This window comes from Odocoileus virginianus, chromosome 20 (genome assembly GCF_023699985.2).
Source record: "Odocoileus virginianus isolate 20LAN1187 ecotype Illinois chromosome 20, Ovbor_1.2, whole genome shotgun sequence".
NCBI classification, from domain to species: domain Eukaryota; kingdom Metazoa; phylum Chordata; class Mammalia; order Artiodactyla; family Cervidae; genus Odocoileus; species Odocoileus virginianus.
Genome location: NC_069693.1, coordinates 35,433,241 through 35,455,795, shown reverse-complemented (window position 1 = coordinate 35,455,795; position 22,555 = coordinate 35,433,241). Strand labels below are relative to the sequence as shown.

Here is a 22,555-nt window from a genome sequence, read left to right as displayed (position 1 = left end):
GCTGACATCATCATAATTATTATTTTAAAATAAACTCTGGGGAAATTCCCTGGTGGTGATTTTATACTGCTATCAGCCACGTATGAGAGTTCTGATTGCTCTGTATTTTTTCAATACTTGGCGTTGTAAGAGTCTTCACTTAAAAAGAGTCCCTCGGATGATTCTGTTTCACAATCAGGCTTAGGAACCTGTAGACTGGACTTGTTGCAGTTCCCTGAATATTATTAACTAATATTAACTGAGCACTAAGTGTCTGGCTCTTTCCCAAGATCTTTATCAATGTTTTGTCATTTAAATATTGCAACAACTCTGTGAAAGAGACACTATGGTTCTATTTTACAGATGAGGACAGTTAGGTACAGGGAGGTGGAGTAACTTGCGTAAGGTCACATAGCTCATAAGCAACATAAGTTGGGTTTGAAATAGGCACTTTGGCTCTTCATCCATCAGTTGAACCACTGACTTTTACTTTCCCATACAAATTGTGTATAAATCCCCTATTGAGCTTAATCAATAATTGCTGACATTATTTTTTTTAATCTTTATTTATTATTTGGCTGTGTCAGGTCTTCATTGCAGCATGTAGGCTCTTTCCCCGAGGAGCATGAATTCTCTAGTTGTGTCGTGCAGACTCCATAGCTGTGGCACACAGGCTTAGTTGCTCCACAGCATGTGTGATCTTAGTTCTCCTACCTGGGATCTAACCCACGTCCCATGCATTGCAAGGCAGATTCTTAACTACTGGACCATGAGGGAAGTCCCTGCCATTATTATTTTTACTCAAATCCCACTCATCTTTCAAAGTTCAGCTCAAATTCCACATCTTCTCTCCAGGCTTCTGTTTCCCCCTCTCCTTCTTCCTCTGTGTAATCCCTCAGTGTAATCCTAAATCCTGCAGAAATGTATGAGACTTTGGGGCTGACTTTTATTTCTGTTTTGCACTATCTTATCATGGTCATTTTATTTGTAAGGTCACTGAAATCAGGGTCACTCCATGTTTATCTTTCTATTCCCAGCATGTTGACCTGAATTTAACGTTCTTGTAAATATGGTTGCCCCTCTGTAACCATGGGTTTCACAGATTTAACCAAACATGGATGGAAAATATTCTGAAGAAAAAACTTCCAAAAAGTTTCAAAAAGCAAAATTTAATTTGCCCCTGTCTGGCAACTATTTACTTAGCATTTAAACTGTATTCTTACAGTTATTGCTATGTAAATAGCATTTACATTGTACTTGATATCATAAGTAATCTAGAGATGAATTTAAAGTATATTGAGAGAATGGGACTTGCCTGGTGATCCAGTGGTTAAGACTCCAAATTTTGCAGGCTCGATCCCTGGTCAGGAACTATGCGCCTCATGGCCAAAAGGTTTTTTTAAAAAATGTATATGGGAGGAGGTTGCATTGGCTTTATGCAAATACTATACCATTTTATAGAAGAGACTTTAGCAGCAAAGGATTTTTCTATGGGGTGGGGAAAGTCCTAGACCCAATCCTCCATGCATACGAGGAACAATTGTGTGCTACAGGCAGAATCGCAGATGTCCTTTACAGGGAGCTGACTTGGAGAGATAACAGGGGATCACAGAAATCAGCTTGCCTTTTCCCTAGGGAAAAACACACCCCTTTACTTTCTTACTACTGAGTGAAAATGGATGTGCCATTTTAAGGGGACCTGCTTCTTGTCACTGTAGGCTACAGGAGACCACGTTATGTGGCATTGTTAATTACCCAGTGAAGCTGTTATCTTCTGCCTGGCTGCCTCCTCCAAGCCCTCTGCTTGTCTTGTCTGGCCTGGCCTCACTGGTCAGCTTCTTGCTAGTTGCAAGACTACCAGATTATAATAAGTCATTTTTTCCCATACCAATGTATGAAAAACAGGGCCAGGTACATAATTTGTGAGACCGGGTGAAAAACAAAAATGCAGGACTTCTTGTTCAAAATTTATTCAATATTTTCAGAAGGGCATTAAACCAAGAGTAGGGCCCCACAGGTGTCACACCGGTGAAGCCTCCCTGGATGAAAAAGGGACTGAACCCTTCTCAGCTGACAAAAACCAATCACACAAAGTTGAGCATGTGGCCAATAATCTCCAAAGGCTTCCACTTCCCTTCTTGGTACAAAGACTGCTGAAAAGGAAACCACCCCTGTTCTGTGTTACATTTAGGTTGATTGTTATGTATTGAACAGTGTCCTCCAATTCCCTGATAGCGCAGTTGGTAAAGAATCCGCCTGCAATGAAGGAGACCCCGGTTCCAATCCTGGGTCAGGAAGATCTGCTGGAAAAGGGATAGGCTACCCACTCCACTATTCCTGGGCTTCCCTTATGGCTCAGCTGGTAAAGAATTCGCCTGCAGTGTGGGAGACCTGGGTTCGATCCCCGGGTTGGGAAGATCCCCTGGAAAAGGGGAACGCTACCCACTCCAGTATTCTGATCTGGAGACTTCCATGGACTGTATAGTCCATGGGGTCGCAAAGAGTCAGACACGACTGGGCAACTTTCACTTTCAAAGCCAAGTATGGGTATTTGGAAATGGGGTCTTTGCAGATGATTAAGATGAGGTCATTGGTAAAACCCTAATCCCATATGGCTGGTGTCCTTATAAAAGGGGGGGGGGGTGGAACTGGGACACAGAGACATGCATAAAGAAAATGATGTGAGGGCACGAACACTGGGGGGCTGCGGGGGGGGGGTAGGGGGGAAACGACACATTGTGACCATGAAGGCCGAAATGGCATGATGCACCATCACCCCAACAAATGCCAGAGATTGCCGGAAGGGAAGAGATTCTTCTGCATTGCCTTGAGATCGAACCCTGCCCAACACCTTGATCTCAGACTTCTAGCCTCTAGAACTATAAGACACTAATATATTTCTGTCCTTTAAGCCACTCAGTTTATGGCACTACATCCACCAACCAGAGCAGGTTCCTCCTGTTACTCTCTTGCCCTTGCCAAACTTCTGACACACCTGGCAAAACAGATATCCCAACAAGATTGGAACAAGGATGGGCTAAGCACAAGGGCAGTTTTGTTTTTTTCAAGACCTTTTTTCCTACAGAGAGAGGGAGCGTCTACAGCAGCAAGGCCTTTGAGGTCACTTTTTAGGAAAACAGAAGACTGCCTTCCCTTCTCAGCCCGTTTCAAGGAAGCATATGTTAGTATCCTATAAACTGAGGACTTTTTCCAACGTCCCCCAACTTAACATGGACTGTGCCCTGCCTGCCACACAGTATGATGTCCCACACTTAGGAGTGTAACTTTCAAGACTGAGGTCACAAATGAACAGGCAACATTGGCTCAGATTCCTGCATCCTTAACCACAGGAAGGATCCGCCCTTCTTCCTGGCCCTCCTAGGGCGCCGCAAACTGGGTTCGCCCAGCGGTTCTTTGAGCTGAGGCAAGGGTCGGGGCGGCGCCGCCTGCCCCGGGTGCCTGACGTCTCGGGCCACCCCTGGGAAGGGAAAGAGCAAGTGGGACTGGGGGCAGAGGGGCGGGGGTGCTGCTTTGTGAGGAAACAATTTGCAGAGGCTGCCAAACCGGGAGTCTGCAGGGACGACCCTCCCTAAACGGCCTTGAGCAACCCGAGCCACGGAGCAAGCCAGTGTCCTCAGGGCTGAGGGACCCCGCGCGGGCCGCACGCACCCCAGCATGGTCACCGAACCCGTGCTCCCCAGCCGCAGATGCGACTGCTGGTGACGCCACCGCGGCGGGTTGCATCAGCCCGCGCCCACGGGCCTTGGCCCGCCCTTCCGCCCACGGAACTGGGCGCCGATTGGGCCACGTTAGGGCAGGGGCCTCCGCCTCAGCCAATGGGCGACAGCCACAAAGGGTTCTGTCCGCAGAGTCCGGGCGCGGGGTGCCTATAAAAGGTGCCGGAGGCGGGGGCGCGCGCCCCAGAGACTGGAACCGTCGTTGCGGGGGTTGCTGGCGGCTGGGACGCTTCCTCCCTGCTGTCTGGGGGCGCCGTCGACATGGAGCCTGAGCCCGAGCCTGAACCCGTCACGCTCCTGGTGAAGAGCCCCAACCAGCGCCACCGAGACTTGGAGCTGAGCACCGACCGCAGCTGGAGCGTGGGCCGCCTCAAGGCCCATCTGAGCCGCGTCTACCCCGAGCGCCCGGTGAGAGGGGGGCCCCGACTCCCGCTGCCAGCACCCCGCCACCCCGGCTGTCATCCTCGCAGCGCTTGTGGCGCCCCCTCCCCCCTAGAGATGCGTGTCCACCTCCCCTCCCTGCATTCCCTCCCTTCGCCGGCCGTCCGCCAATGGCTGCTCCCCCCAAGGCCAGTTTCCCAGGCCTGTGGTCACCCCCTTTTAGTGCCCTGCCGCCCTAGGCGCCCCTTGACCTGGCCCCGTGACTGCCACTTCCTCCTCCCGGGCCGCCATCGCCCCGCCTTCCTGACGGGGCCGCCTTCCCCTGTCACGTCGCCGCCTAGGTCCCCAAACTCTGCCGTATACCTCTCCAGACCCCTTCCCGTCCCCTCGATCTGGCTTCCAGCCTTAGCCAAGCCGCTGAAACAGCAGTTTGACCTTGAGTGAATCGTTTCATCCTCCAAACCTCAGTTTCCCCCAAACGTCAGAGCGACGTGTTCCTGGTTAGGATCGTATCCGATTAGGTTAGAAATAAGGAAACGTGAAGGCTGCAAACTGGGTTTTCTGATGTGGCCTCTCACTGGGGAGAGGAGAGGGCAGGGGCTAAGCCCAGGCCAGTGGCCATAGAGAAGCGTGGTGAGCGCCGGGCGGTGTGTACCGAAGGCCCCACACCCAGGAGCAAGGACGTGGCTCTTCCCCTCCGGGTCCACCTTCCGCCTCGGGGCCCCTCCCTGTGAGCTGGACTCCACGGCGCCTGCCTAGTCCCAGGGAGGAGGCTCGTGCACTTTCTGCTAAAGAGTGACTTAGAACGCAAATAGGTGGAAGGAACCTACCCGAGTCTGGGTTTTAAAGACTTTGGGCCCTCAATTACGAGATTTCCTCGCTTTGTTTTGGTTGACACATCTGTCAACATCACCCTTAGCGACGGCCCTCCCTCCCCACAACGTGATGGAAGCCATGAACTGGACCTTCCTGTGTTTACTTTCTAATTTTTTTTTTTTACTCTAATATTATGTAAGTGTCAGCAGTGTTCTTTGCTGCCCAGGACTGTAATTCCCCTCTGTCAAACAGAAGAGGGCATCAGGTCAGGATGAGATTGTGAAATTGTCCCTCCTTATCTGAAGCGTTATTACGTGCCATGGCTCATGGGTCAGGTTGTTTTTGTTCCCTGTTGTCAAGAAGGTGGAAGTGTGAGTGTCTCTTCTGAGCCGTTCGTTTGAAATTTACTAATTTGTTTAAGAGGCTCCCATTTTGTTATCATTTATCTTGGCACTGTTTGCAAGGTCACCATAGTTGCTTCCAAGAAACCAGGTGTTAAGCTGCTATGAGAATGGCTATTAGGTACACAAATTGGCGAGGCAGGTGTAGGCTCTTGTTGCATCATTTGGTGAAAGGCCATGTTTTGGAGGAGAGCTTTCCTTTTGGGCTTCCCTGGGTGAGAAGCATCACTCTGGTCTGAGGACCTAAAGTTATAAGTAAAAGGTCTCTCAGATATGTAAATTTGTGCTTAAAAATTATGGCTGAAGCACACTCATCATTTGCTTTGTAATGTGAGAAGGCTTACTTTTGATAGTGGTTTGCTTAATATATTTTTCTTCAAATCAGCATTCTGGGTAAAGACACCAGGGTCATTTCAGGCCTTTAACAGGCCTCAAATCACAGACACCTGTGGTTTTCAAACCTTTCCTAGTGTGAAACTCTTTAATAATGCAGGATCCCACCTATGCAATAACATTTACAAGTCCAAGTTTATAGTGTTTACTTTAAAAGTTCAGTTGTTGAGAATGATGGTGAACACAACATTCAGTATATTTCTGTAGTTTGTTATACTTGCCCAGTGTCAAAAAAATAATCCTGATTTACACAGATAAATTGATACTGTTATTGTTTTGTTTTAAACAGCTTGCTTTTGTATCTCTGGCTACTTTGCAGGAATGGGTTTATTTCAAATTTTGCATAGTTGGTTATTCTGGCAAGAGTAGGTTAAGAAGTTGGTGATGCTTTCCAGTGTACTGACTTTGGTGTATATCATCTGAAGCCTTTAAGTTCAATTTTTAAGGGAATTAAAAATAGATTTTAAAAGTGAGATCTGTATAAAAGTGTGTGGCACCACTGTGGTTTTAAAATTGCTGGAATGGAGAAGAGGGTTAGGAATCTTGACTTTAGCAGCACGTGACCTTGGACAAGTGAACTTTAGACCTTCCCCCTCCCCCTTAAAATTGCTTGCTAAGATGCTTCAGTCGTGTCTGACTCTTTGCTACACTATGGCCTGTAGCCTGCAGGCTCCTCTTGTCCGTGAAATTCTCCAGGTAAGAATACTGGATTGAGCCTTCCTGACCCAGAGATCTAACCCACATTAAAATAGGCATACTAAATATCTCACAGGGTTGTGTGGAGTGCTGCCACACACCGTCTCCTCTCTAGCTGCGTGTGTATGTTGAGAAAAGTCTCTTGGAGGGCTTAAGTTTATAACTACTTCGGTTATGTTGGGATGGTGTTCTGTGGTTTTAGTGAAGGCTCGCTTTGAGTTCTCTTGAGACCAAACGAGGTTTTGAAGTTGGTTGCTGTAGGAACTCCAGATTGGTGCTTTTTGTGGCAGAAAGCAGCCTCCCTAGGAGTTAAGTAGGTTGCCATAGGCTTTGTGGACTGGGTGTAGTTCGCCATCCTAAATTTGTTTGCATGTTAGAAATCAGTTTAAAGTTGAGAATTTTCTAAATAAAAGTATATGGGGCCTTTGGAAAAATGTTCTCCTATGATGCTGGGGGGAAAAAAGTTTAAATATTTGTATAAAACAGTGTCTTCTGTTTGGGAAGTTGCAGCACTAAGTGCTGGCCTGTGCTACTCTTTCTTTCCATAAGCGTCCAGAGGACCAGAGGTTAATTTATTCCGGAAAGCTGTTGTTGGATCACCAGTGTCTCAGGGACTTGCTTCCAAAGGTATCACTTAATATTATTGACTTTTTGAATGTTTTTAAGCACTAGCTGGGTTGAATTCAAGTCCTAAAGTATTTCCTTATTACCTTCAGCAGGAAAAACGGCATGTTATGCATCTGGTGTGCAATGTGAAGAGTACTTCAAAAATGCCAGAAGCCGGTGCAAAGGTAAGTCTGCTTTTTCATGACTGTGGCAGTTTGTGTCATTCAGACTGTCAAGGTAGAAATAAAGGAAGTTGGGTTAAACTCATAAGTGAGCCTTTTTATCATGTAATATTTTGTCTCTTCCCCAGTGAGAATCAGGAATAAACTGTTATCAATACAAATGAGAGTTTACTATAATAGAAGTAGAGTGTTCTATTAGTCTTGTAGTGGAAAAGTGGAGTTCTGCAGTATACTCTTTCTCTGGGACACAATTTGACCTATAGTGGCTCAGAGTCCAGATTGCCAAAGTAGCAAGGCAGTCATGAATTTAGTACATAATAAATTTCTTCTAAGGAACCATTCATTTTTATAGAGTAAAAAAGTGACTCTGTTTCCTTTGGAAAATTTCATTTGTTGGGATAGGAAAAGACCACAGTCTTTATAAAGACTCATGTTAAATGGTTAATGTCCCTTGTTTTTCATTTCACAGTGTTAGTTTAAATATACACTATTAATATTCTAATGTGGTGATACACTCTAAAATTGCATTATAGCAGTACATCCTGAAACATCTGAATGTACTATAAGAAATACTTCAGGTCTGTGTTGTATTTATAAGCCTTATCAGTCGAATTTAATTTCTTGATTTAGCAAATTTAATACCATAAGATGAATAGAGCATTAATAGGAAGCTATTGCTTTCTCAGCAATGATAACTTCATTGGAAGATTTCAGTGAAATTACAGCATAGCTACTCTAGGAAAAAAGTATAGATTTAGTATCTCATATTGATACTGTGTTGAGAAAATTTCAGAATATCTTCATGTAACATTGTGTCTATTTTGATTTTGTCAAGTTCAGAGGTCAGGGTTGGGACATAAGCCATTCACAGCGAAAGAATCCTTGAAGCTTGATTTCAGACAGTTGCATCAGGCCTTTTGTTCTTGTGTTCATGTTGCACTTAGGTTGCTGAAGCCACAGAGCAGCCCACTGGTCTGAATCAGGGACAGTCCCCTGGGGATTCCTCAAGTGACGGTTTAAGGCAGAGGGAGGTTCTTCGGAACCCTTCTCCCTCTGGATGGGAGAACATCTCAAGGTGCGTGTTGTCATAAAGAACGTGAACGTGCATTATTTGCATCAACTTACAAAAAAGCTGTGTTTGTACTTTAAGTCATGGAACTTTAAAAGGGATAGAGTTTTGCTTTATAAGGGTTTCACTTTAAAGATCTTTTGTGTATTTAGCTTAATACATGGCCTTGTAGGAACATCTAAAAAGTAGAGAGGCACATCATGCAAATCTGGGCATCTCTCCTCCTACGTGGGTGTGCCTCTCAGGCGCTGACCTCACGGTGGGAATCGGTGCTGCTGCGCTGGAACAGCTGTTGTCAGCACTCTGCATCCGCTTTGCTGAGTGGCTTTGTGCGTTGTTGTAGCAGTGGCTGACAAAAGGTGAAGGTATCATTGGAGAAATGCTCTGCCAGGAACTGTGTTGGTGGAGTTAGGAGAGGGGGTACAATTAGAGCTTTTCTTTAGAGCAAAAGCCGGAAGTGTCTAAATGGTGTGCTGTTTGTATTTCACAGGCCTTAGAACACCTTTTAGGAAAGATCCTATGGGAAAAAAACAGTTTATTAATTATGAGTTGAAACTGTGTTACTCTCTGAGTCCCCTGCCTTCTGTTTCTTGGTTTTTAATACCTGATTGTTGACAGTCAGGTGTTTGAGGAATGAAGAATTGGTTTTTTTCTTAGTGGAAATTTCAAATACACATGAAAGTAGAGAGAACTATATAATGAATCTTCATGTAATGATTAAAATTTTTTGCCATACTTGCGTTATCTATTCCTCCTTTCCTTTTATCCTGAGGTATTTAAAAATAATTCTCAGACATTGTCAGTTCACCCCCATATACTTCAGGATATAAAAACCTTGTAGTTACCTTGTGTATCTGGAGCGTCATCATCAGAGCTAACAAAAAACTTTATTTTGTCATTTCTACACACACTGTCTTTTTGCAGTTTTTATTGACATGGGGCTTCCCAGGTGGCTCAGTGGTAAAGAATCCACCTGCCAATCAATGCAGGAGATCCAGGTTCGATCCCTGAGTTGGGAAGATCCCCTGGAGGAGAAAATGACAACCCACTCCAGTACTTTTGCCTGGAAAATTCCATGGACAGAGGAAACCCAAAGGCTACAGTCCATGGCATAGCAAAGAGCTGGACGCAACTGAGCGTGAAGTCCCAGTTGTCTTACAGTGTTGTATGGCCAAGTGACGCAGCTATACACGTATATACATTCTTTTTAAATTTTTATTTTCCACTGTGGTTTATCACAGGATATTGAGTATAGTTCCCTGCATTATACATTAGGACCTTGTATCTTTAAATAATCAAAAACAATATCGTACCACAACATACTTATATTAGAATACAGTTTTAGAAGTACTCCGGGTATGGAATTTGGTTAAAATACCGTTGTCAGCGTACAAGTCGGATAATCGAATTCAATTATTGGATAGATGCTCTTAAAACTGCTTTTCTTTTTTTGACTGTATGATTTGAAAGTTGAGGCTCATATCTCTGTGAATTTCGCCATCATAAAACTTGTTGATTTCCTCCAACAAATATTTATTGGACAGACCAGTGCATGCACCTTTGTTTAAGGATATGAGTTGAGCAGCACAGATGACCACGCAACTATTCTGGTCTTTCTGCAGTTGTGTTAGTTTGTATTTTGTGATGTGATGCCAAAGAAGTTCACCGTGTAGGGCTCACAGGCAGAAGATGACTCCCACACACACCCTGCCCCAGGCTGTGCTGAATGACAAAATGCAAGAGTTTGGTGTCATATAAACAGGGCTTGGATCCAGCCCTACTACTTAGGAGTTGAGCGGCCTCATCCAGATCCTTTGTCCTCCCTGAGCTGTCCTCAGGCTCCCCTCTATAAATGGAGTGGCTGGAGAGCTCCACAGACTTGCTGGGGATCCAGTGAGATGGCAGCCTGGTGGCCTCACAGGGCACAGGTGGTCAGTAAGCATGGCTGGGTGATGCCACACGTAACTCTGCCCCCTTTATATTTCAGATCTAGGGTTGGGAGAGAAATGGTGTTGGGAGAAGGGGAGGATTTCCTGCAGAAAAGGCTTTGGAGAGATGTGACTTTTTCAAGCTGCTCCCTGAAGGATGAATAGTGGGGTTTAGACCTTCAGTGAGACTCTACAAGTCTAAAATAAGGGTGGGGATCCACTCAGACTGAAAAGGTCCAGCTTGTTTGTACATCAGGGTGATGACATGAGAACCCAGTGCTGGGCGAGGGCCCTTGCTTTCGCATGGGATCGAGACCCTGGCAGGAGGGCTCTGTCAGTACTTTCTGTGATTGTATTGCACTGGTGCCTCGCCCGGAAATCTACGTGTAACTGTCACAAAGCCCAGTCATCCGTCTCTTTCTGTTTTGAATTCCTGATTGATTTAAACTTGGTTTTCATTGATTCATACTAAGCCAACTCAAAACGAGCATTTTTTATCATCTTTCACAGGCCTGAAGCAGCCCAGCCGGCGTTCCAGGGCCTGGGGCCTGGTTTCTCGGGCTACGCAACCTACGGGTGGCTGCAGCTCTCCTGGTTCCAGCAGATGTACGCTCGGCAGTACTACATGCAGTAGTGAGTGTTTCTCCGCCTGCTGGGTGTGGCCAGGGCTCCCGGGAGTGGAAGGAGTGCGCGTCCCTGATTCCTGTAAAGCTAGAAATGGAGGGATGAGTGTGTTTTCATTATTATCTGCAGAGTCCTGTTGTGTCTGGTTCTGTGGGTGGAACAGTATAAATGGTAACTACTAACTTGTGCATTGACACAGGTGTGCTTGTGTGTGATCCACGGTTTGATGACTTTATGTAGAATATGTTCCTTCCTTTTCAATTTGTGGTATCTCTCAATGGTTTATGAAAATTTTAATTGATTATTGCACTGTACTTTCTTGGTGGCCTTGGAGGTGAAATTTACCCAGTGGCTTCCCTTAGGAGCAGAAAAGCTTTTAAAGATATGATTGTTAGTAAAGAAGTTCTTTGCTACCTTAAAGAAAACCAGCATTTGTATCTCCCTACTTATAATTCTTAAAAGATCCCTGTGTAAATGAGATGATGAGAACCGGTCTTCAGGATGCCTTGCTCTCAACAGTATCTGCCTCTGTTGTTTTTATCTTAGCTTAGCGGCCACTGCTGCGTCGGGGGCTTTTGTCCCCTCACCAAGTGCACAAGAGATACCTGTGGTCACTGCACCTACTCCAGCCCCAATCCACAACCAGTTTCCAGCTGAAAACCAGCCCGCCAATCAGAACGCTGCTCCACAAGTGGTGGTTAATCCTGGGGCCAATCAGAATCTGCGGATGAATGCTCAAGGAGGCCCCATTGTGGAAGAAGATGATGAGATAAATCGAGATTGGTTGGATTGGACCTATTCGGCCGCTACGTTTTCCGTGTTTCTCAGTATCCTCTATTTCTACTCCTCCCTGAGCCGATTCCTCATGGTCATGGGGGCCACCGTGGTTATGTACCTGTAAGCAGATGGTTTCACTTTTATTCCCTCTCTAGTACAAATTACACTATGTGATGACTCAAACCAAGTGCAGACTTTCCTCTTTTGAGCAGTTTCAGTCAATATTTAAGGAGGTATATTTAAGTCATAAGTCATTTTGGCATTTTCAGTATAAAGAATTGATGGCTTGGTTGTGCATTGCCAACAATACAATTAAATCTGTATTGATACAAGAACAACATTCTCTTCTTTTCCTCTAGTTAAGCTACCTGCCAGGCTTCTTTTCACACTGAGGCATGGAAAGAAAAATTGTGTTTGTGTTGAATAAGAACATATTTATCTTTTACCAGGCTACAGCTGCCTTCTAGGATGAAGGCCACTGGCTGTGGCATAGTCCTAAAGGGTCAGGGAACTGTTGCAGGCCTGGCATTTGGCTGTACCCATGGTGCTAGTAGTTCTCAACCAAAATGGTTTTACGTCTCCCTCTAACCCTAACCCTTACCCTCAAGACGTTTAGCAGTGTTTGGGGACATTTTTAGCTATCACAGGCGATGGTGGTGGGGCGAGGTGGTTCTACTGGCATCCAGCTGATAGCTGCTGAACATGCTACGGTACACAGTTCAGCCCCACAGTAAACACCCAGCCCCACAGTAAACACCCAGCCTGGGACATCAGCAGTGCCAAAGTGGGGAACCCTGGCCTGGAGTGACGTGTCCTTATTTGTGGTGAAAACTGACTGAAGACATTTTTCCTCTATAGGAAAAATGGATTTTTTTAGTTTTTGAAATTCTTAGAAATATTTAGAAAAATGCATTCAGTACTCACATCCAGTATTAATCATGGTTAATATTTTGTCATGTTTGCTTCAAGACTTGGGTTTAAGTGGATTTTCCAGATAAAGCTTTTAGGTAATTTTTAAATTCTATTGTCTCTAGAATCATATATTTGGGTGACCAAATCTAAGTCTTATTAGTAATGTTATGACATATAGTCACAGCTGTGTATGTATTTCCTCTTTTCCTCTCTGTTCAAGTTTTCAAGTGTAGGGTTTAGTTTAGATGAGCAAGTATGTATCGAGCACATACTATGTGCCAAGTGCTCTTTCTGTTGCTGGGCACACGGTAATAAATAAGACATAGTTTCCATAGTGACCATCAAGAACCTCACATTCCACCTGGCCTGGTAGAATGTGTCTGCAGATGGGTCTGGCTTCAAGCTTTAATCGGGTCCTGTTCTGAGGAGAGGAGGGGAGCGAGGGGGGGTCTCATCTCATCAAGAGGGCCCTTAAATTCTTGAGTACATCTCACTCTATTCACTAAGATGGACTTAATGTGCTTCCTTCGAAGGCATCACGTCGGGTGGTTTCCCTTTCGACAGAGGCCAGTTCAGAACTTCCCGAATGGTGGTCCTCCTCAGGAGGCTGTGAATCAAGACCCCAACAATAACTTCCAGGTATGGAGCTTCCATGGAGCCCAGTGAGCCCAGTGTGAAGTGCCGGGCCCTGGAGTCCTTCATCTTTAATTAAATACCTTGTGGTTTTTTCCATTTTATTAGACTAAATATTTCAAGATTTTTTCAAATTTATTCTTAGAGCAGTAGCTATTTTTAAAACAGTCACAAAGTCCATCAGGTATTTTTGTTGTGTGGCAATTTGCATTTTGGCTCATGTAAATGGTTTTTGAAACTATTTTGAGTGTTCATGCTTAGTAACAATGTATTATACCATGGAAACTGCTAATGGAGAGTTATTCTAATTAAGAGTTAGGAACATATGCCTGTCTCTCTCTCAGAATAGATTTCTTGGAAAATAACATACAGAAATAGGATTTCAATAAGGCACTTTAATGCACAATCCTAAAGGAGATTCTTTTTAATATAAAGTATCACTGTAGTATCTGTTTTTAGAATTCTGTGTTTCCAGTTTTAGTTGCTTTTTTTTTTTTTTTAGCTAGGAACACTGTGGAAATTAGAAAAATATTAAGTGGCAAGCTTAATTACTAAATAATAGTTGAAGGTGTAGTTACTTCATTTGATACTGTGGCCAGGGATACTGAAAACTATGAGAGCGCTCCAGCACACTTGTGCTGTGGAGGCCAGAGGAGGAGCTCCGTCCAGCCTGCGACGTCATCCCCGCGGTCATGCCTGCATCGCTTGGCTTATGCGCAGGGACCCAGGGAGTCATTCTGCCCTTGCCTAATGTTATTGGGTGCTTGTCACATTCCTAATTGTTTTCTCCTTGTGTTTTATTCCCTACAGGAGGGTCCTGATCCTGAAATTGAAGATCCCAGCCACCTTCCTCCAGACAGGGATGTACGGGGTGACGAGCAGACCAGCCCTTCATTTATGAGCACAGCGTGGCTTGTCTTCAAGACTTTCTTTGCCTCTCTCCTTCCAGAAGGCCCTCCAGCCATAGCAAACTGACGGTGTTTCCTCTCTGGCTGCTGGAGGCTTTGACAGGCGTGGACTGATCATCTGATTCTGGCTCGATTTCGTTACCTGGACATGGCAGTGGCACAGAAATAGTATAAGAATCTACAAAGAGGATGATATGCTTTTGTGATTAAGCAAAAGCAGAAAGTAAGACATGAAGCCATGATACAAATTGATGAACAAAAAATGCCTACAGGCTTCTCATGTCTTTATTCTGAAGAGCTTTAATATATACTGTTGTAGTTTAATAGGCATTGTAAGTAGAAGGCATTAGTTTCGCATGTTTATGCCTGAGGAACTTTTCCAGATGTGTGTGTCTGCATGAGTGTTTGTACATAGACGTCATAGACGCAGAAATGATTCTGCTGGTACGATTTGATTCCTGTTGGAATGTTTAAATTACACTAAGTGTACTACTTTATATAATCATTGAAATTGCTAGACATGTTTTAGCAGGACTTTTCTAGGAAAGACTTATGTATAATTGCTTTTTAAAATGCAGTGCTTTACTTTAAACCAAGAGAAGCTTTGCAGAGGTGAAAACCTTTGCTGGGTTTTCTGTTCAATAAAGTTTTACTATGAATGACCCTGGCAGAGACTCCTGTCATCTTAGTTGTTTATTCTGTGCCTATCATCACTGGATGGTCAGCGGTTGAGTTGCTGATTTTTGAGTAACCTGAATATATTGCTTCTTTTTATAAAAAGGACCATTTGTACTGATTAAGAAGATAAGGTAAGGCCACGGAAGTTTTACCTTACTGAGATTATGCTTGTGTTTGCCCCGCACCCCCCATTTCCTGATTTAAACAATACTGGCTTATGTTGTAACCCATCAGCATTAAATTCCCCCGATTTAAAGTTAGTGGCTTTAAGTACTTTTCACCTGCTCACTTGTCATGCTGAGCTTTACTTTTGGACTTTAATCTTTCTTTTACGTATTATTTTTGAGACTAATCTGAAAAGTAAAGTGCTGTGTATTTTTCACATGAATGATGCTGTAAGTAGAATGCTAAAGGCCTGGGAATGTTGTTTTCAGCAAAGTAAATCCGCATCTTGCGTCATGGTCATGATCATTTATTTATGGCTGCACTAGATCTTTGTTGCTTTTTTTTTTTTTTTGCACAGGCTTTCTCTAGTTGCAGTGAGCAGGGCTACTTTTCATTGTGGTGCGAGGGCTTCTTCCTGACGTGGCTTCTCTTGTCACAGAGCACAGGCTCTAGGCATGCGGACTTTGGTAGCTGGAGCATGCAGGCTCAGCAGTTGCGGCTCACGTGCCCTAGAGCTTTCGGGTTTTAGTAAGTGCAGCTTGCAGGCTTGGTAGTTGTGGTTCACAGGTTTAGTTGCTCCACGGCAGGTGGAACCTTCCCAGATCAGGGATCCAACCTGTGTCCCCTGCATTGACAGGCAGATTCCTATCCACTGCACCACTAGGGAAGCCCTGGTCATGATCATGTAAACATCATTGTTTACAATGATGACTGGAAACATCACTGACATCCAATAAACATTCCCTGAACAGTTCATAGCCAGATGCTGGGTAGAGGCAAAGCTGTTTTGTGTGTGTGTTTGTGTGTGCACGTGCGTAGTCAGTCACTCAGTCGTGTCTGACTCTTTGCAACCCCATGGACTGTAGCCCATGAGGCTCTTCTGTCCATGGGACCTTCCCAACCCAGGGTTCGAGCTGGTATCTGCTGCATTGGCAGGTGGATTCTTAACCTCTATCACCACCTGAAAAGGACTCCAATTTTATCTATGACTGTGCTTTTAAAAGCCAACCAAGATACCATGTAAGGAGTAAAATAGCATAGAGTTTCAAATAACACCAGACCTCTGGAACAGAGGACTGACCAGTCAGGAGCCACTGATGATTGACGAGTTACAAAGGCGATATTTGCTTGAAGGAAGAAGCAACTCGAGAAGAGGTTCTACAGTTTTACGAGTGAGAAGTAGGCGATGGGAAGACACTGAGGAGCTGCAGAGAAGGGTCACCGCCGAAACGAGAGTGCAGAGATGAGACTCCCCTCCTGCCGTGGAGCTGGATTCCTGGTGTACTTGGCCATTGATCAACATGGTCGTTAAGAATTGATATGAAGTCATTTTTAAAATCCTTAGTGGAGAAGCCTATCGTTTTATGGAGGAGGAGCAGCATCGCTTGGAAAAGACGCCCGGAACCCCAGGCAGCTGGCAGTGCTGGGCTCCTGCTTTTGAAGTAGTGAGGCCACTCACTCTCCCTGTGGTGTCTGGTTGCATCAGTTAAACTCCAGATTCCACAGGCTCAGAATAGGTGCTCCTAAGGACAGCTGACAAGGGTTCAGATTGTCCCTAGCCACATTAAGAAAGGAACCTTCAGACAAGAGTCAAGGCTTAAAGACTTCTGACGGGTGCGAGATATGGCAAAAAGAACTTTCCACAACAGTTACTAACTGTGCAGTCACAGAAGAATGTACTGCATACCACTGTTAATACTTTGGAAATTGTTGGTTTGAGTCTCTGTTGTTAAGTCGCAGTTAAAAAGCTGAAAGCATAAACCAAAAAATTTCCCAAATGTTAGCTCAGGCCGTCATCGCTTTTTAAGTTAGTGTTTTTCAAGGTGTGTTTTCTTGAACCCTCGTTCTGTAGAAGGAACACTCCAGAGACAGAGCTTGTGCTCAGTCGCTCAGTTGTGTCCAAGTCTTTGCAACCCCATGGACTGTAGCCCACCAGGCTCCTCAGTCCCTGGGAGTTTCCAGATAGGAAGACTGGAGTGGATTGCCATTTCCTTCTCCAGGGAACCTTATCGCCCAGGGATTGAACTGGCGTCTCCTGCTTTGGCAGGTGGATTCTTGACCACCGTGCCACCTGGGAGGCCCCGGGAAAATCACCTCACAGCCAGGTAAATCTGGAAGCCTCAAGTTGACACAAGTTGGTGGGTTTCTTCACTGCAGGGTTCCGAGGGCATTTACTATCCCGATATGCATTCCAAGGAGGGTGTGTGGTCTGTGGCCACTCCCTTCTGTGGACCCGCCCAGGACTGAAAAATGGGCCACAGCTGAGGAAATGCAGTTAAGTTACTGTTAATGAACAGCTTGTTTGGACAGCACACAGGTGCTTGGTGAGAAATGACCTTATACATCCATAATGAGCAATGGAGGTAAATACTCTTTGGATGGCTAGGGAGGGGATCAGAAGCCAAGCGGATCTATGGTCTGGCTAGTAGAGAAAGGTTCCAAGTCATCATTGTCAGAAGAAGCTCTCTCACCTGTTTCTAAGGGAGTTAACCCTTTGCGTGAAGAAACTGCAGTGGCCCCCCGAGGGAGTTGCCTTGAGAGAAGCGGCTGATTCTTCTCAGGACCTACGCCTCCCCCACCTCCCTTTGCTTCTACATCTATAACCAGACGCAAGTCCCAGCAGGCCTCAAGAAGTGAACAGCTGTGGGCGGCACACCTAAAGAACTGCATGATTTTTCCCACTTACACGGCCAGTTCCAGGGTGGGGTGAGAATGGATATTATTAATGGGTGTGGGCTAGTGGTGGAAGCAACATCAAGTTGGATCAGGCTGGATTTATTTTTTGTTAATTTTTTAAAAAATGTATTTATTTTTGGCTATGCTGGTTCTTCGTTGCTTCACGGGCTTTCTCTGGTTGCAGTGAGTTAGGGCTACTCTCCAGCTCAGTGCAGAGGCTTCCCATTGCGGAGGCCTCTCTCACTGTAGAGCCCAGGCTCTAGGCTCATGGGCTCAGTAGTTGCTCTGTGGCATGTGGGGCCTTCCCACACCAGGGATCGAACCCATGTCCCCTGCACTGGCAGGCAGACTCTACCACTGAGCCACCAGGGAAGCCCAGCCTGGATTTACTAACAGTCCACTGAACAGAGATTCTTTTTTTTTTAATTAATTATTTTAATTGGAGCCTAATTACTTTACAATATTGTAGTGGTTTTTGCCATACATTGACATGAAGCAGCCATGGGTTTACATGTGTCCCCCATCCTGAACCCCATTCCCACCTCCCTCCCCATTAAGCAAAGGTTCTGTTTGTTTCAGCGTGAAAAATGAGAAATAGTTCCGATAGTTAAGTTGGCTGAAACATAGGCTGAAGGGTGGCCCACCCTAAGGAACTGAAATGACAGAACTACCTTGGTATACTGTAGAAGGTATTCATCATAGGGAGATTGGAATGTTTAGTGTGAATTTATCATGTCAGACCTGCTCACCCACCCTGGGAGGGTCCAGAGGACACACCTTTCACATGTAGCCCACTGGGCTCCTCTCTCCATGGGACTTCCCAGGAAGAAGAGTGGAGTGGGTTGCCACTTCCTTCTTCAGAGTAGTAATACAGTACTTTAATTTTTTTTTATTTTATATTTTGTCAGCATGATGTGTTTTATTTATTTTTGAATGTCTTGGCCACCCCCTGTGGCATGTGGGATCTTAGTTCCCCCAACTAGGGATCAAACCTACACCCACCCCTGTACTGGAAGCACAGATGCCCAACCAACCACTGGACCAGGGAAGTCCCTACAGTATTTTTAAATTATGATATGTACTGTTTTATTAGACATTATGTTACTCCCCACTTAATAGACTATGGTATAATGTAAACATAAGTTTTATGGGCATTAGGAAACCAAAAAGTTCGTATGACTCACTTTATTAGAATATTTGCTTTATTGCAGGGGCCTGGGACTGAACCTGCAGTACCTCGGAGGTGCGCCTGTACTTAGCAACAGGCAGAATCCCCACCCTGGTTCCCTCACTTGTGGAGTGAGGCTTATTATGGAAAACCAAGTGGAAGTCACAAGAACTGCCTGTACCCAGGAAAGTGTTCACGGAGACCAATGCCACATCCCCAGAGGGAGTGCAGAAATCAGGGCCACCATCAAGGACTTAAGAGATACAGTGGTGCTGACCCCACATCTCTGTTCAACCCTCATTCTCTGCAGAAGACAGGTGGGTCATGGAGGATGACCTTTGTTGTTTAGTCACTCTGTCGTGTCTGACTGCAACCCCATGGACTGCAGTACGCCAGGCCTCCCTGACCTCCATCTCCCAGACCTTTCTCAAACTCATGTCCATTGCATCAGTGATGCAATTCAACCATCTCCTCTGTCGTCCCCTTCTCTTCCTGCCTTCAATCTTTCTCAGCATCAGGATCTTTTCCAATGAGTTGGCTGTTTGCATTAGGTGGCTAAAGTATTGAAACTTCAGCTTCAGCATCAGTCCTTCCAGTGAATATTCAGGGTTGATTTCCTTTAGGATTGACTGGTTTGATCTCCTTGCAGTCCAAGGGATTCTCAAGAGTCTTCTCCAACACCACAGTTCAAAGCCATCAATTCTTTGGCACTCAACCTTCTTTATGGTTCAACTCTCACATCCATACATTACTGGAAAAATCATAGCTTTGACTATACGGACCTTTGTCGGCAAAGTGATATACTTTTAATATACTGCTTTTTAATATAATGTCTGGGTTTGTCATAGCTTTTCTTCCAAGGAGCAAGTGTCTTTAATTTCATGGCTCCAGTCACCATCTGCAGTGATTTTGGAGCCCAAGAAAGTAAAGTCTCTCACTGTTTCCACTGTTTCCCCATCCATTTGCCATGAAGCAATAGAACCAGATACCATGATCTTCATTTGTTGAAATATGTGGACATGGGTGATCATAAATTGATTATCATTGGTGGCTTGGAGGTGGTTACTCCAATTGCAGCTGCTCTTCCATGTGGTTTCATTACTTGAGCGAATTACACATCCCCTGTTCCTGGTTTACAGCTACTGATCCAACAAGTGCTTTTTCCTTAATACCTGTTAGTTAAAACCACGAGAAGCAGTTTGCTTTCAATTGGCCAGACCAAAGATACTCGTTCACCGTCCTGCCTCGGGTGTATCAACTCCCGCCCAATGTAATTACAATTTGGTCTGCAGGGATCTTGATCACCTTTTCGTTCCACAAAATATCCCACCAGCTGAACACTGATGATAAAAGGGAATTCCATCTAGTAAGACATTTGCATTGTCAGATGGTGGGAAATAAATTCCAAAAAGAGTCAGGGGCCTTCCACCTCAGTGAAATTTCTAGTGATGTTATGGTTGGGTGCATGTCAAGATAGGTTTTTTCAGACAAGTTATTGGCATCCGGCCCCTCCTACAGCCAAAAAACCAGGCACAACATAAAATTGTCCTCTGGATTTTGGAGCAATGTAGTCCTCATTCGGGTGTGTCACTCTGGCTTATTTACTCTCAGGCCCAAGTGACCTGAAAAGCTGCCTGTTCTGAGTGGGGCCCAGAGCAAGAGAAAGATTGGCATCTTCTATTCTCTGCAGATAAATCCCTTCCCTCCTGAGTAACTGCTGAGCCATTGGATTTACACCTGCAATGACCCTATTTGCAAAGAAGTTCACATCCCGAGGTTCTGGATGGGCACAAACTTGGGATACAATTCAACCCACACAGGGAGAAGTGCTTCCAGGAGACACAACGATGATTCCATCAAACTGGGAGCTCAGCTCCCCAGCCACTTCGGACTCTCATGCCTCCAGAATCAACAGACAGAGAAGGGCATTATCCTATTGGCGTGGCTGGTTGAATCTGACTATCAGGAAATTGGGCTGCTACTACACAAATGAAGATAAGGAAGAAGATGGGAATCCTGGAGATCCCTAAGGCTACCCTGTCTGTCGATAGAAAATCCAATGAAGGCAGAACTACTAATGGTCCTGACTCTTCAGAAATGAAGTTTCGGGTCACCCCAGCAACCATGACCAGCTGAGGTGGCTGCTGAGGGTGTGAAACGGGTAGTGAAAGACAGTAGTTGTAAATAGCAACTACATCTGCGTGACTAGTTGCAGAAATGAGGCCTGTAATTATGAGTATTTCTTCCTCAATTTGTTGTTCTGTGTTGGTAGCTTCATACACAAACTTGTATATTATGGATAGATATATAGTACATATAAAGTAAATATTTTTGTCTTATCTCCTTGTAATGTAACATAAGATGAATTAAAAATAGTTAGCTTTACATCACAGAATGTTTTCTTTCTTTAGCTACGTGGCGTGTAGGGTCCTAGTTCCCTGACCAAGGATCAGCAGGATTCCTTTCAGTGGAATCGCAGAGTCTTAACCACCAGACCACCAGGGAAGCCCCCTGCATCATAGGATTTAAGTTACAGGATCTCATAGAGAAGAGTGACCATCACCCAAGGATTTGGCATCCTCTCCTGGGGAAAGGATCAGTGTGTTTGGATTATGGGCAGGATAGTCACATCATATTCAATGGAAGCAAGGCTGTGTTACTAACTTTATCTGGAGGTAAGTGTGGTTTAAGAGTGTGAGGGTACCTAGCTGATAAAGGGTGAACTGGGCTAGGCCAAGTTATTCAAACACTAATCTAGGTGTTGCTGGGGGGATTATTTTGCAGATATCATTAACACCTACAGTCAGCAGACTTTAAGTAAAGGCGATTATCCTTTACTTGGATTGTTGGCCTCATCCAACTAGGTGAAAGATTGGAAGAGCCAAATTGAGGTTTCCATTAAGCCCGAGGACCTCAGCATCAGCTGCTTATCAAAAGTTTCCAGGCTGCTGGCCTGTCCTAAAATGTCAGGCTCACCCAACCAGCCTCTACAATCACATAAGCCCATTCCTTGAAAGACAGAAACAAGCAAATAATTAATCTATGAATTCTGTTTCTCTGCTAGAACCCTGACCGATAAAGGGTCCCAGCTCTGGAGGTTAGGGGTCCCATTCCTCAGCCTTATGCACCATATTTGCCAATGGGGATTTGCTGCCAACAGGCTGTGTTACTTGTTTAGAATCAGGTGCCTCCTTAGGCTCTGCCTGAGACCAAATACATATGGGGGCTGCTCCTTACAGGCTTTGCTCTGTGCCTCACAAGGAAGGTTTCCTATTCCAAAAGTGGCAGGGCAGGCTTGTGGAAAGAGATAGAAGCAAGTTCTCCACTGAAACAGCAAGTCCTTAGGGTGGAAGGGGTAGGATATAAATGGTAGCTGTTTCCGACTTGGCACCTCTAAGAGTGACTTTGCCCACAGTGGTACCCAGGGGTCCAACAGCAGCTGACTTTGTAATGCCTCTTGTATTCACGTAGGCCTGAGTGTACAAAAGCTTGTGTTTCCTGCTGCATAGCTGGCCAACAAGCATGCAGGCAGGCACATGTCATGGGGTCAACACTCAGTGATGTACTCAGGACCTTCCTGGTGGCTGGCGTGCCTGCCCTCATATAGCTTACATCCTGGCGGGACCACAGAGACTAAACAAGGAAGCAAGTGAACACACAAAAAAACAAGGGTTGGGGTGGGGGAAGCATAGGAAAAATACTGGGGTGGGGATATTTTAGAGTGGTGTGTTTGGAGAAGGTCAGGTGGTTAGACAGTGGTCAGGGAAGGCCTCTGAGAGGTGACACCTGAATGATGAGCTGGAGCAAACCAAGCAAAGATTTGGGG

General features: G+C 45.1%; 1 protein-coding gene across 2 annotated transcripts; it reads left to right on the top strand.

Annotated features, from left to right (window-relative positions):
• Nucleotides 1-3,872: 3,872 nt before the first annotated feature.
• Nucleotides 3,873-14,709, top strand: HERPUD1 (homocysteine inducible ER protein with ubiquitin like domain 1). Of its 2 annotated transcripts, XM_020903792.2 has the most exons (8): nucleotides 3,882-4,124; nucleotides 6,953-7,030; nucleotides 7,120-7,194; nucleotides 8,136-8,266; nucleotides 10,699-10,821; nucleotides 11,359-11,709; nucleotides 13,035-13,140; nucleotides 13,945-14,709. In XM_020903792.2, the coding sequence occupies exons 1-8, from the start codon at nucleotides 3,978-3,980 to the stop codon at nucleotides 14,107-14,109; spliced, it is 1,176 nt and encodes a 391-aa protein (XP_020759451.1). In that variant the 5' UTR covers nucleotides 3,882-3,977; the 3' UTR covers nucleotides 14,110-14,709. The 2 variants fall into 2 exon arrangements, with proteins under 2 accessions (XP_020759453.1, XP_020759451.1); XM_020903794.2 differs by lacking the exon at nucleotides 13,945-14,709 and having other exon boundaries at nucleotides 3,873-4,124; nucleotides 11,359-11,555; nucleotides 13,035-13,135.
• Nucleotides 14,710-22,555: the final 7,846 nt, after the last annotated feature.

Excerpts from the sequence above, each read along its gene's own strand:
- HERPUD1 (XM_020903792.2), top strand. The coding sequence starts at position 3,978 with ATGGAGCCTGAGCCCGAGCCTGAACCCGTCACGCTCCTGGTGAAGAGC. Across the intron at positions 4,125-6,952 it reads GCGTCTACCCCGAGCGCCCG|CGTCCAGAGGACCAGAGGTT; the intron begins GTGAGAGGGGGG and ends TCTTTCCATAAG. Across the intron at positions 8,267-10,698 it reads GGATGGGAGAACATCTCAAG|GCCTGAAGCAGCCCAGCCGG; the intron begins GTGCGTGTTGTC and ends CATCTTTCACAG.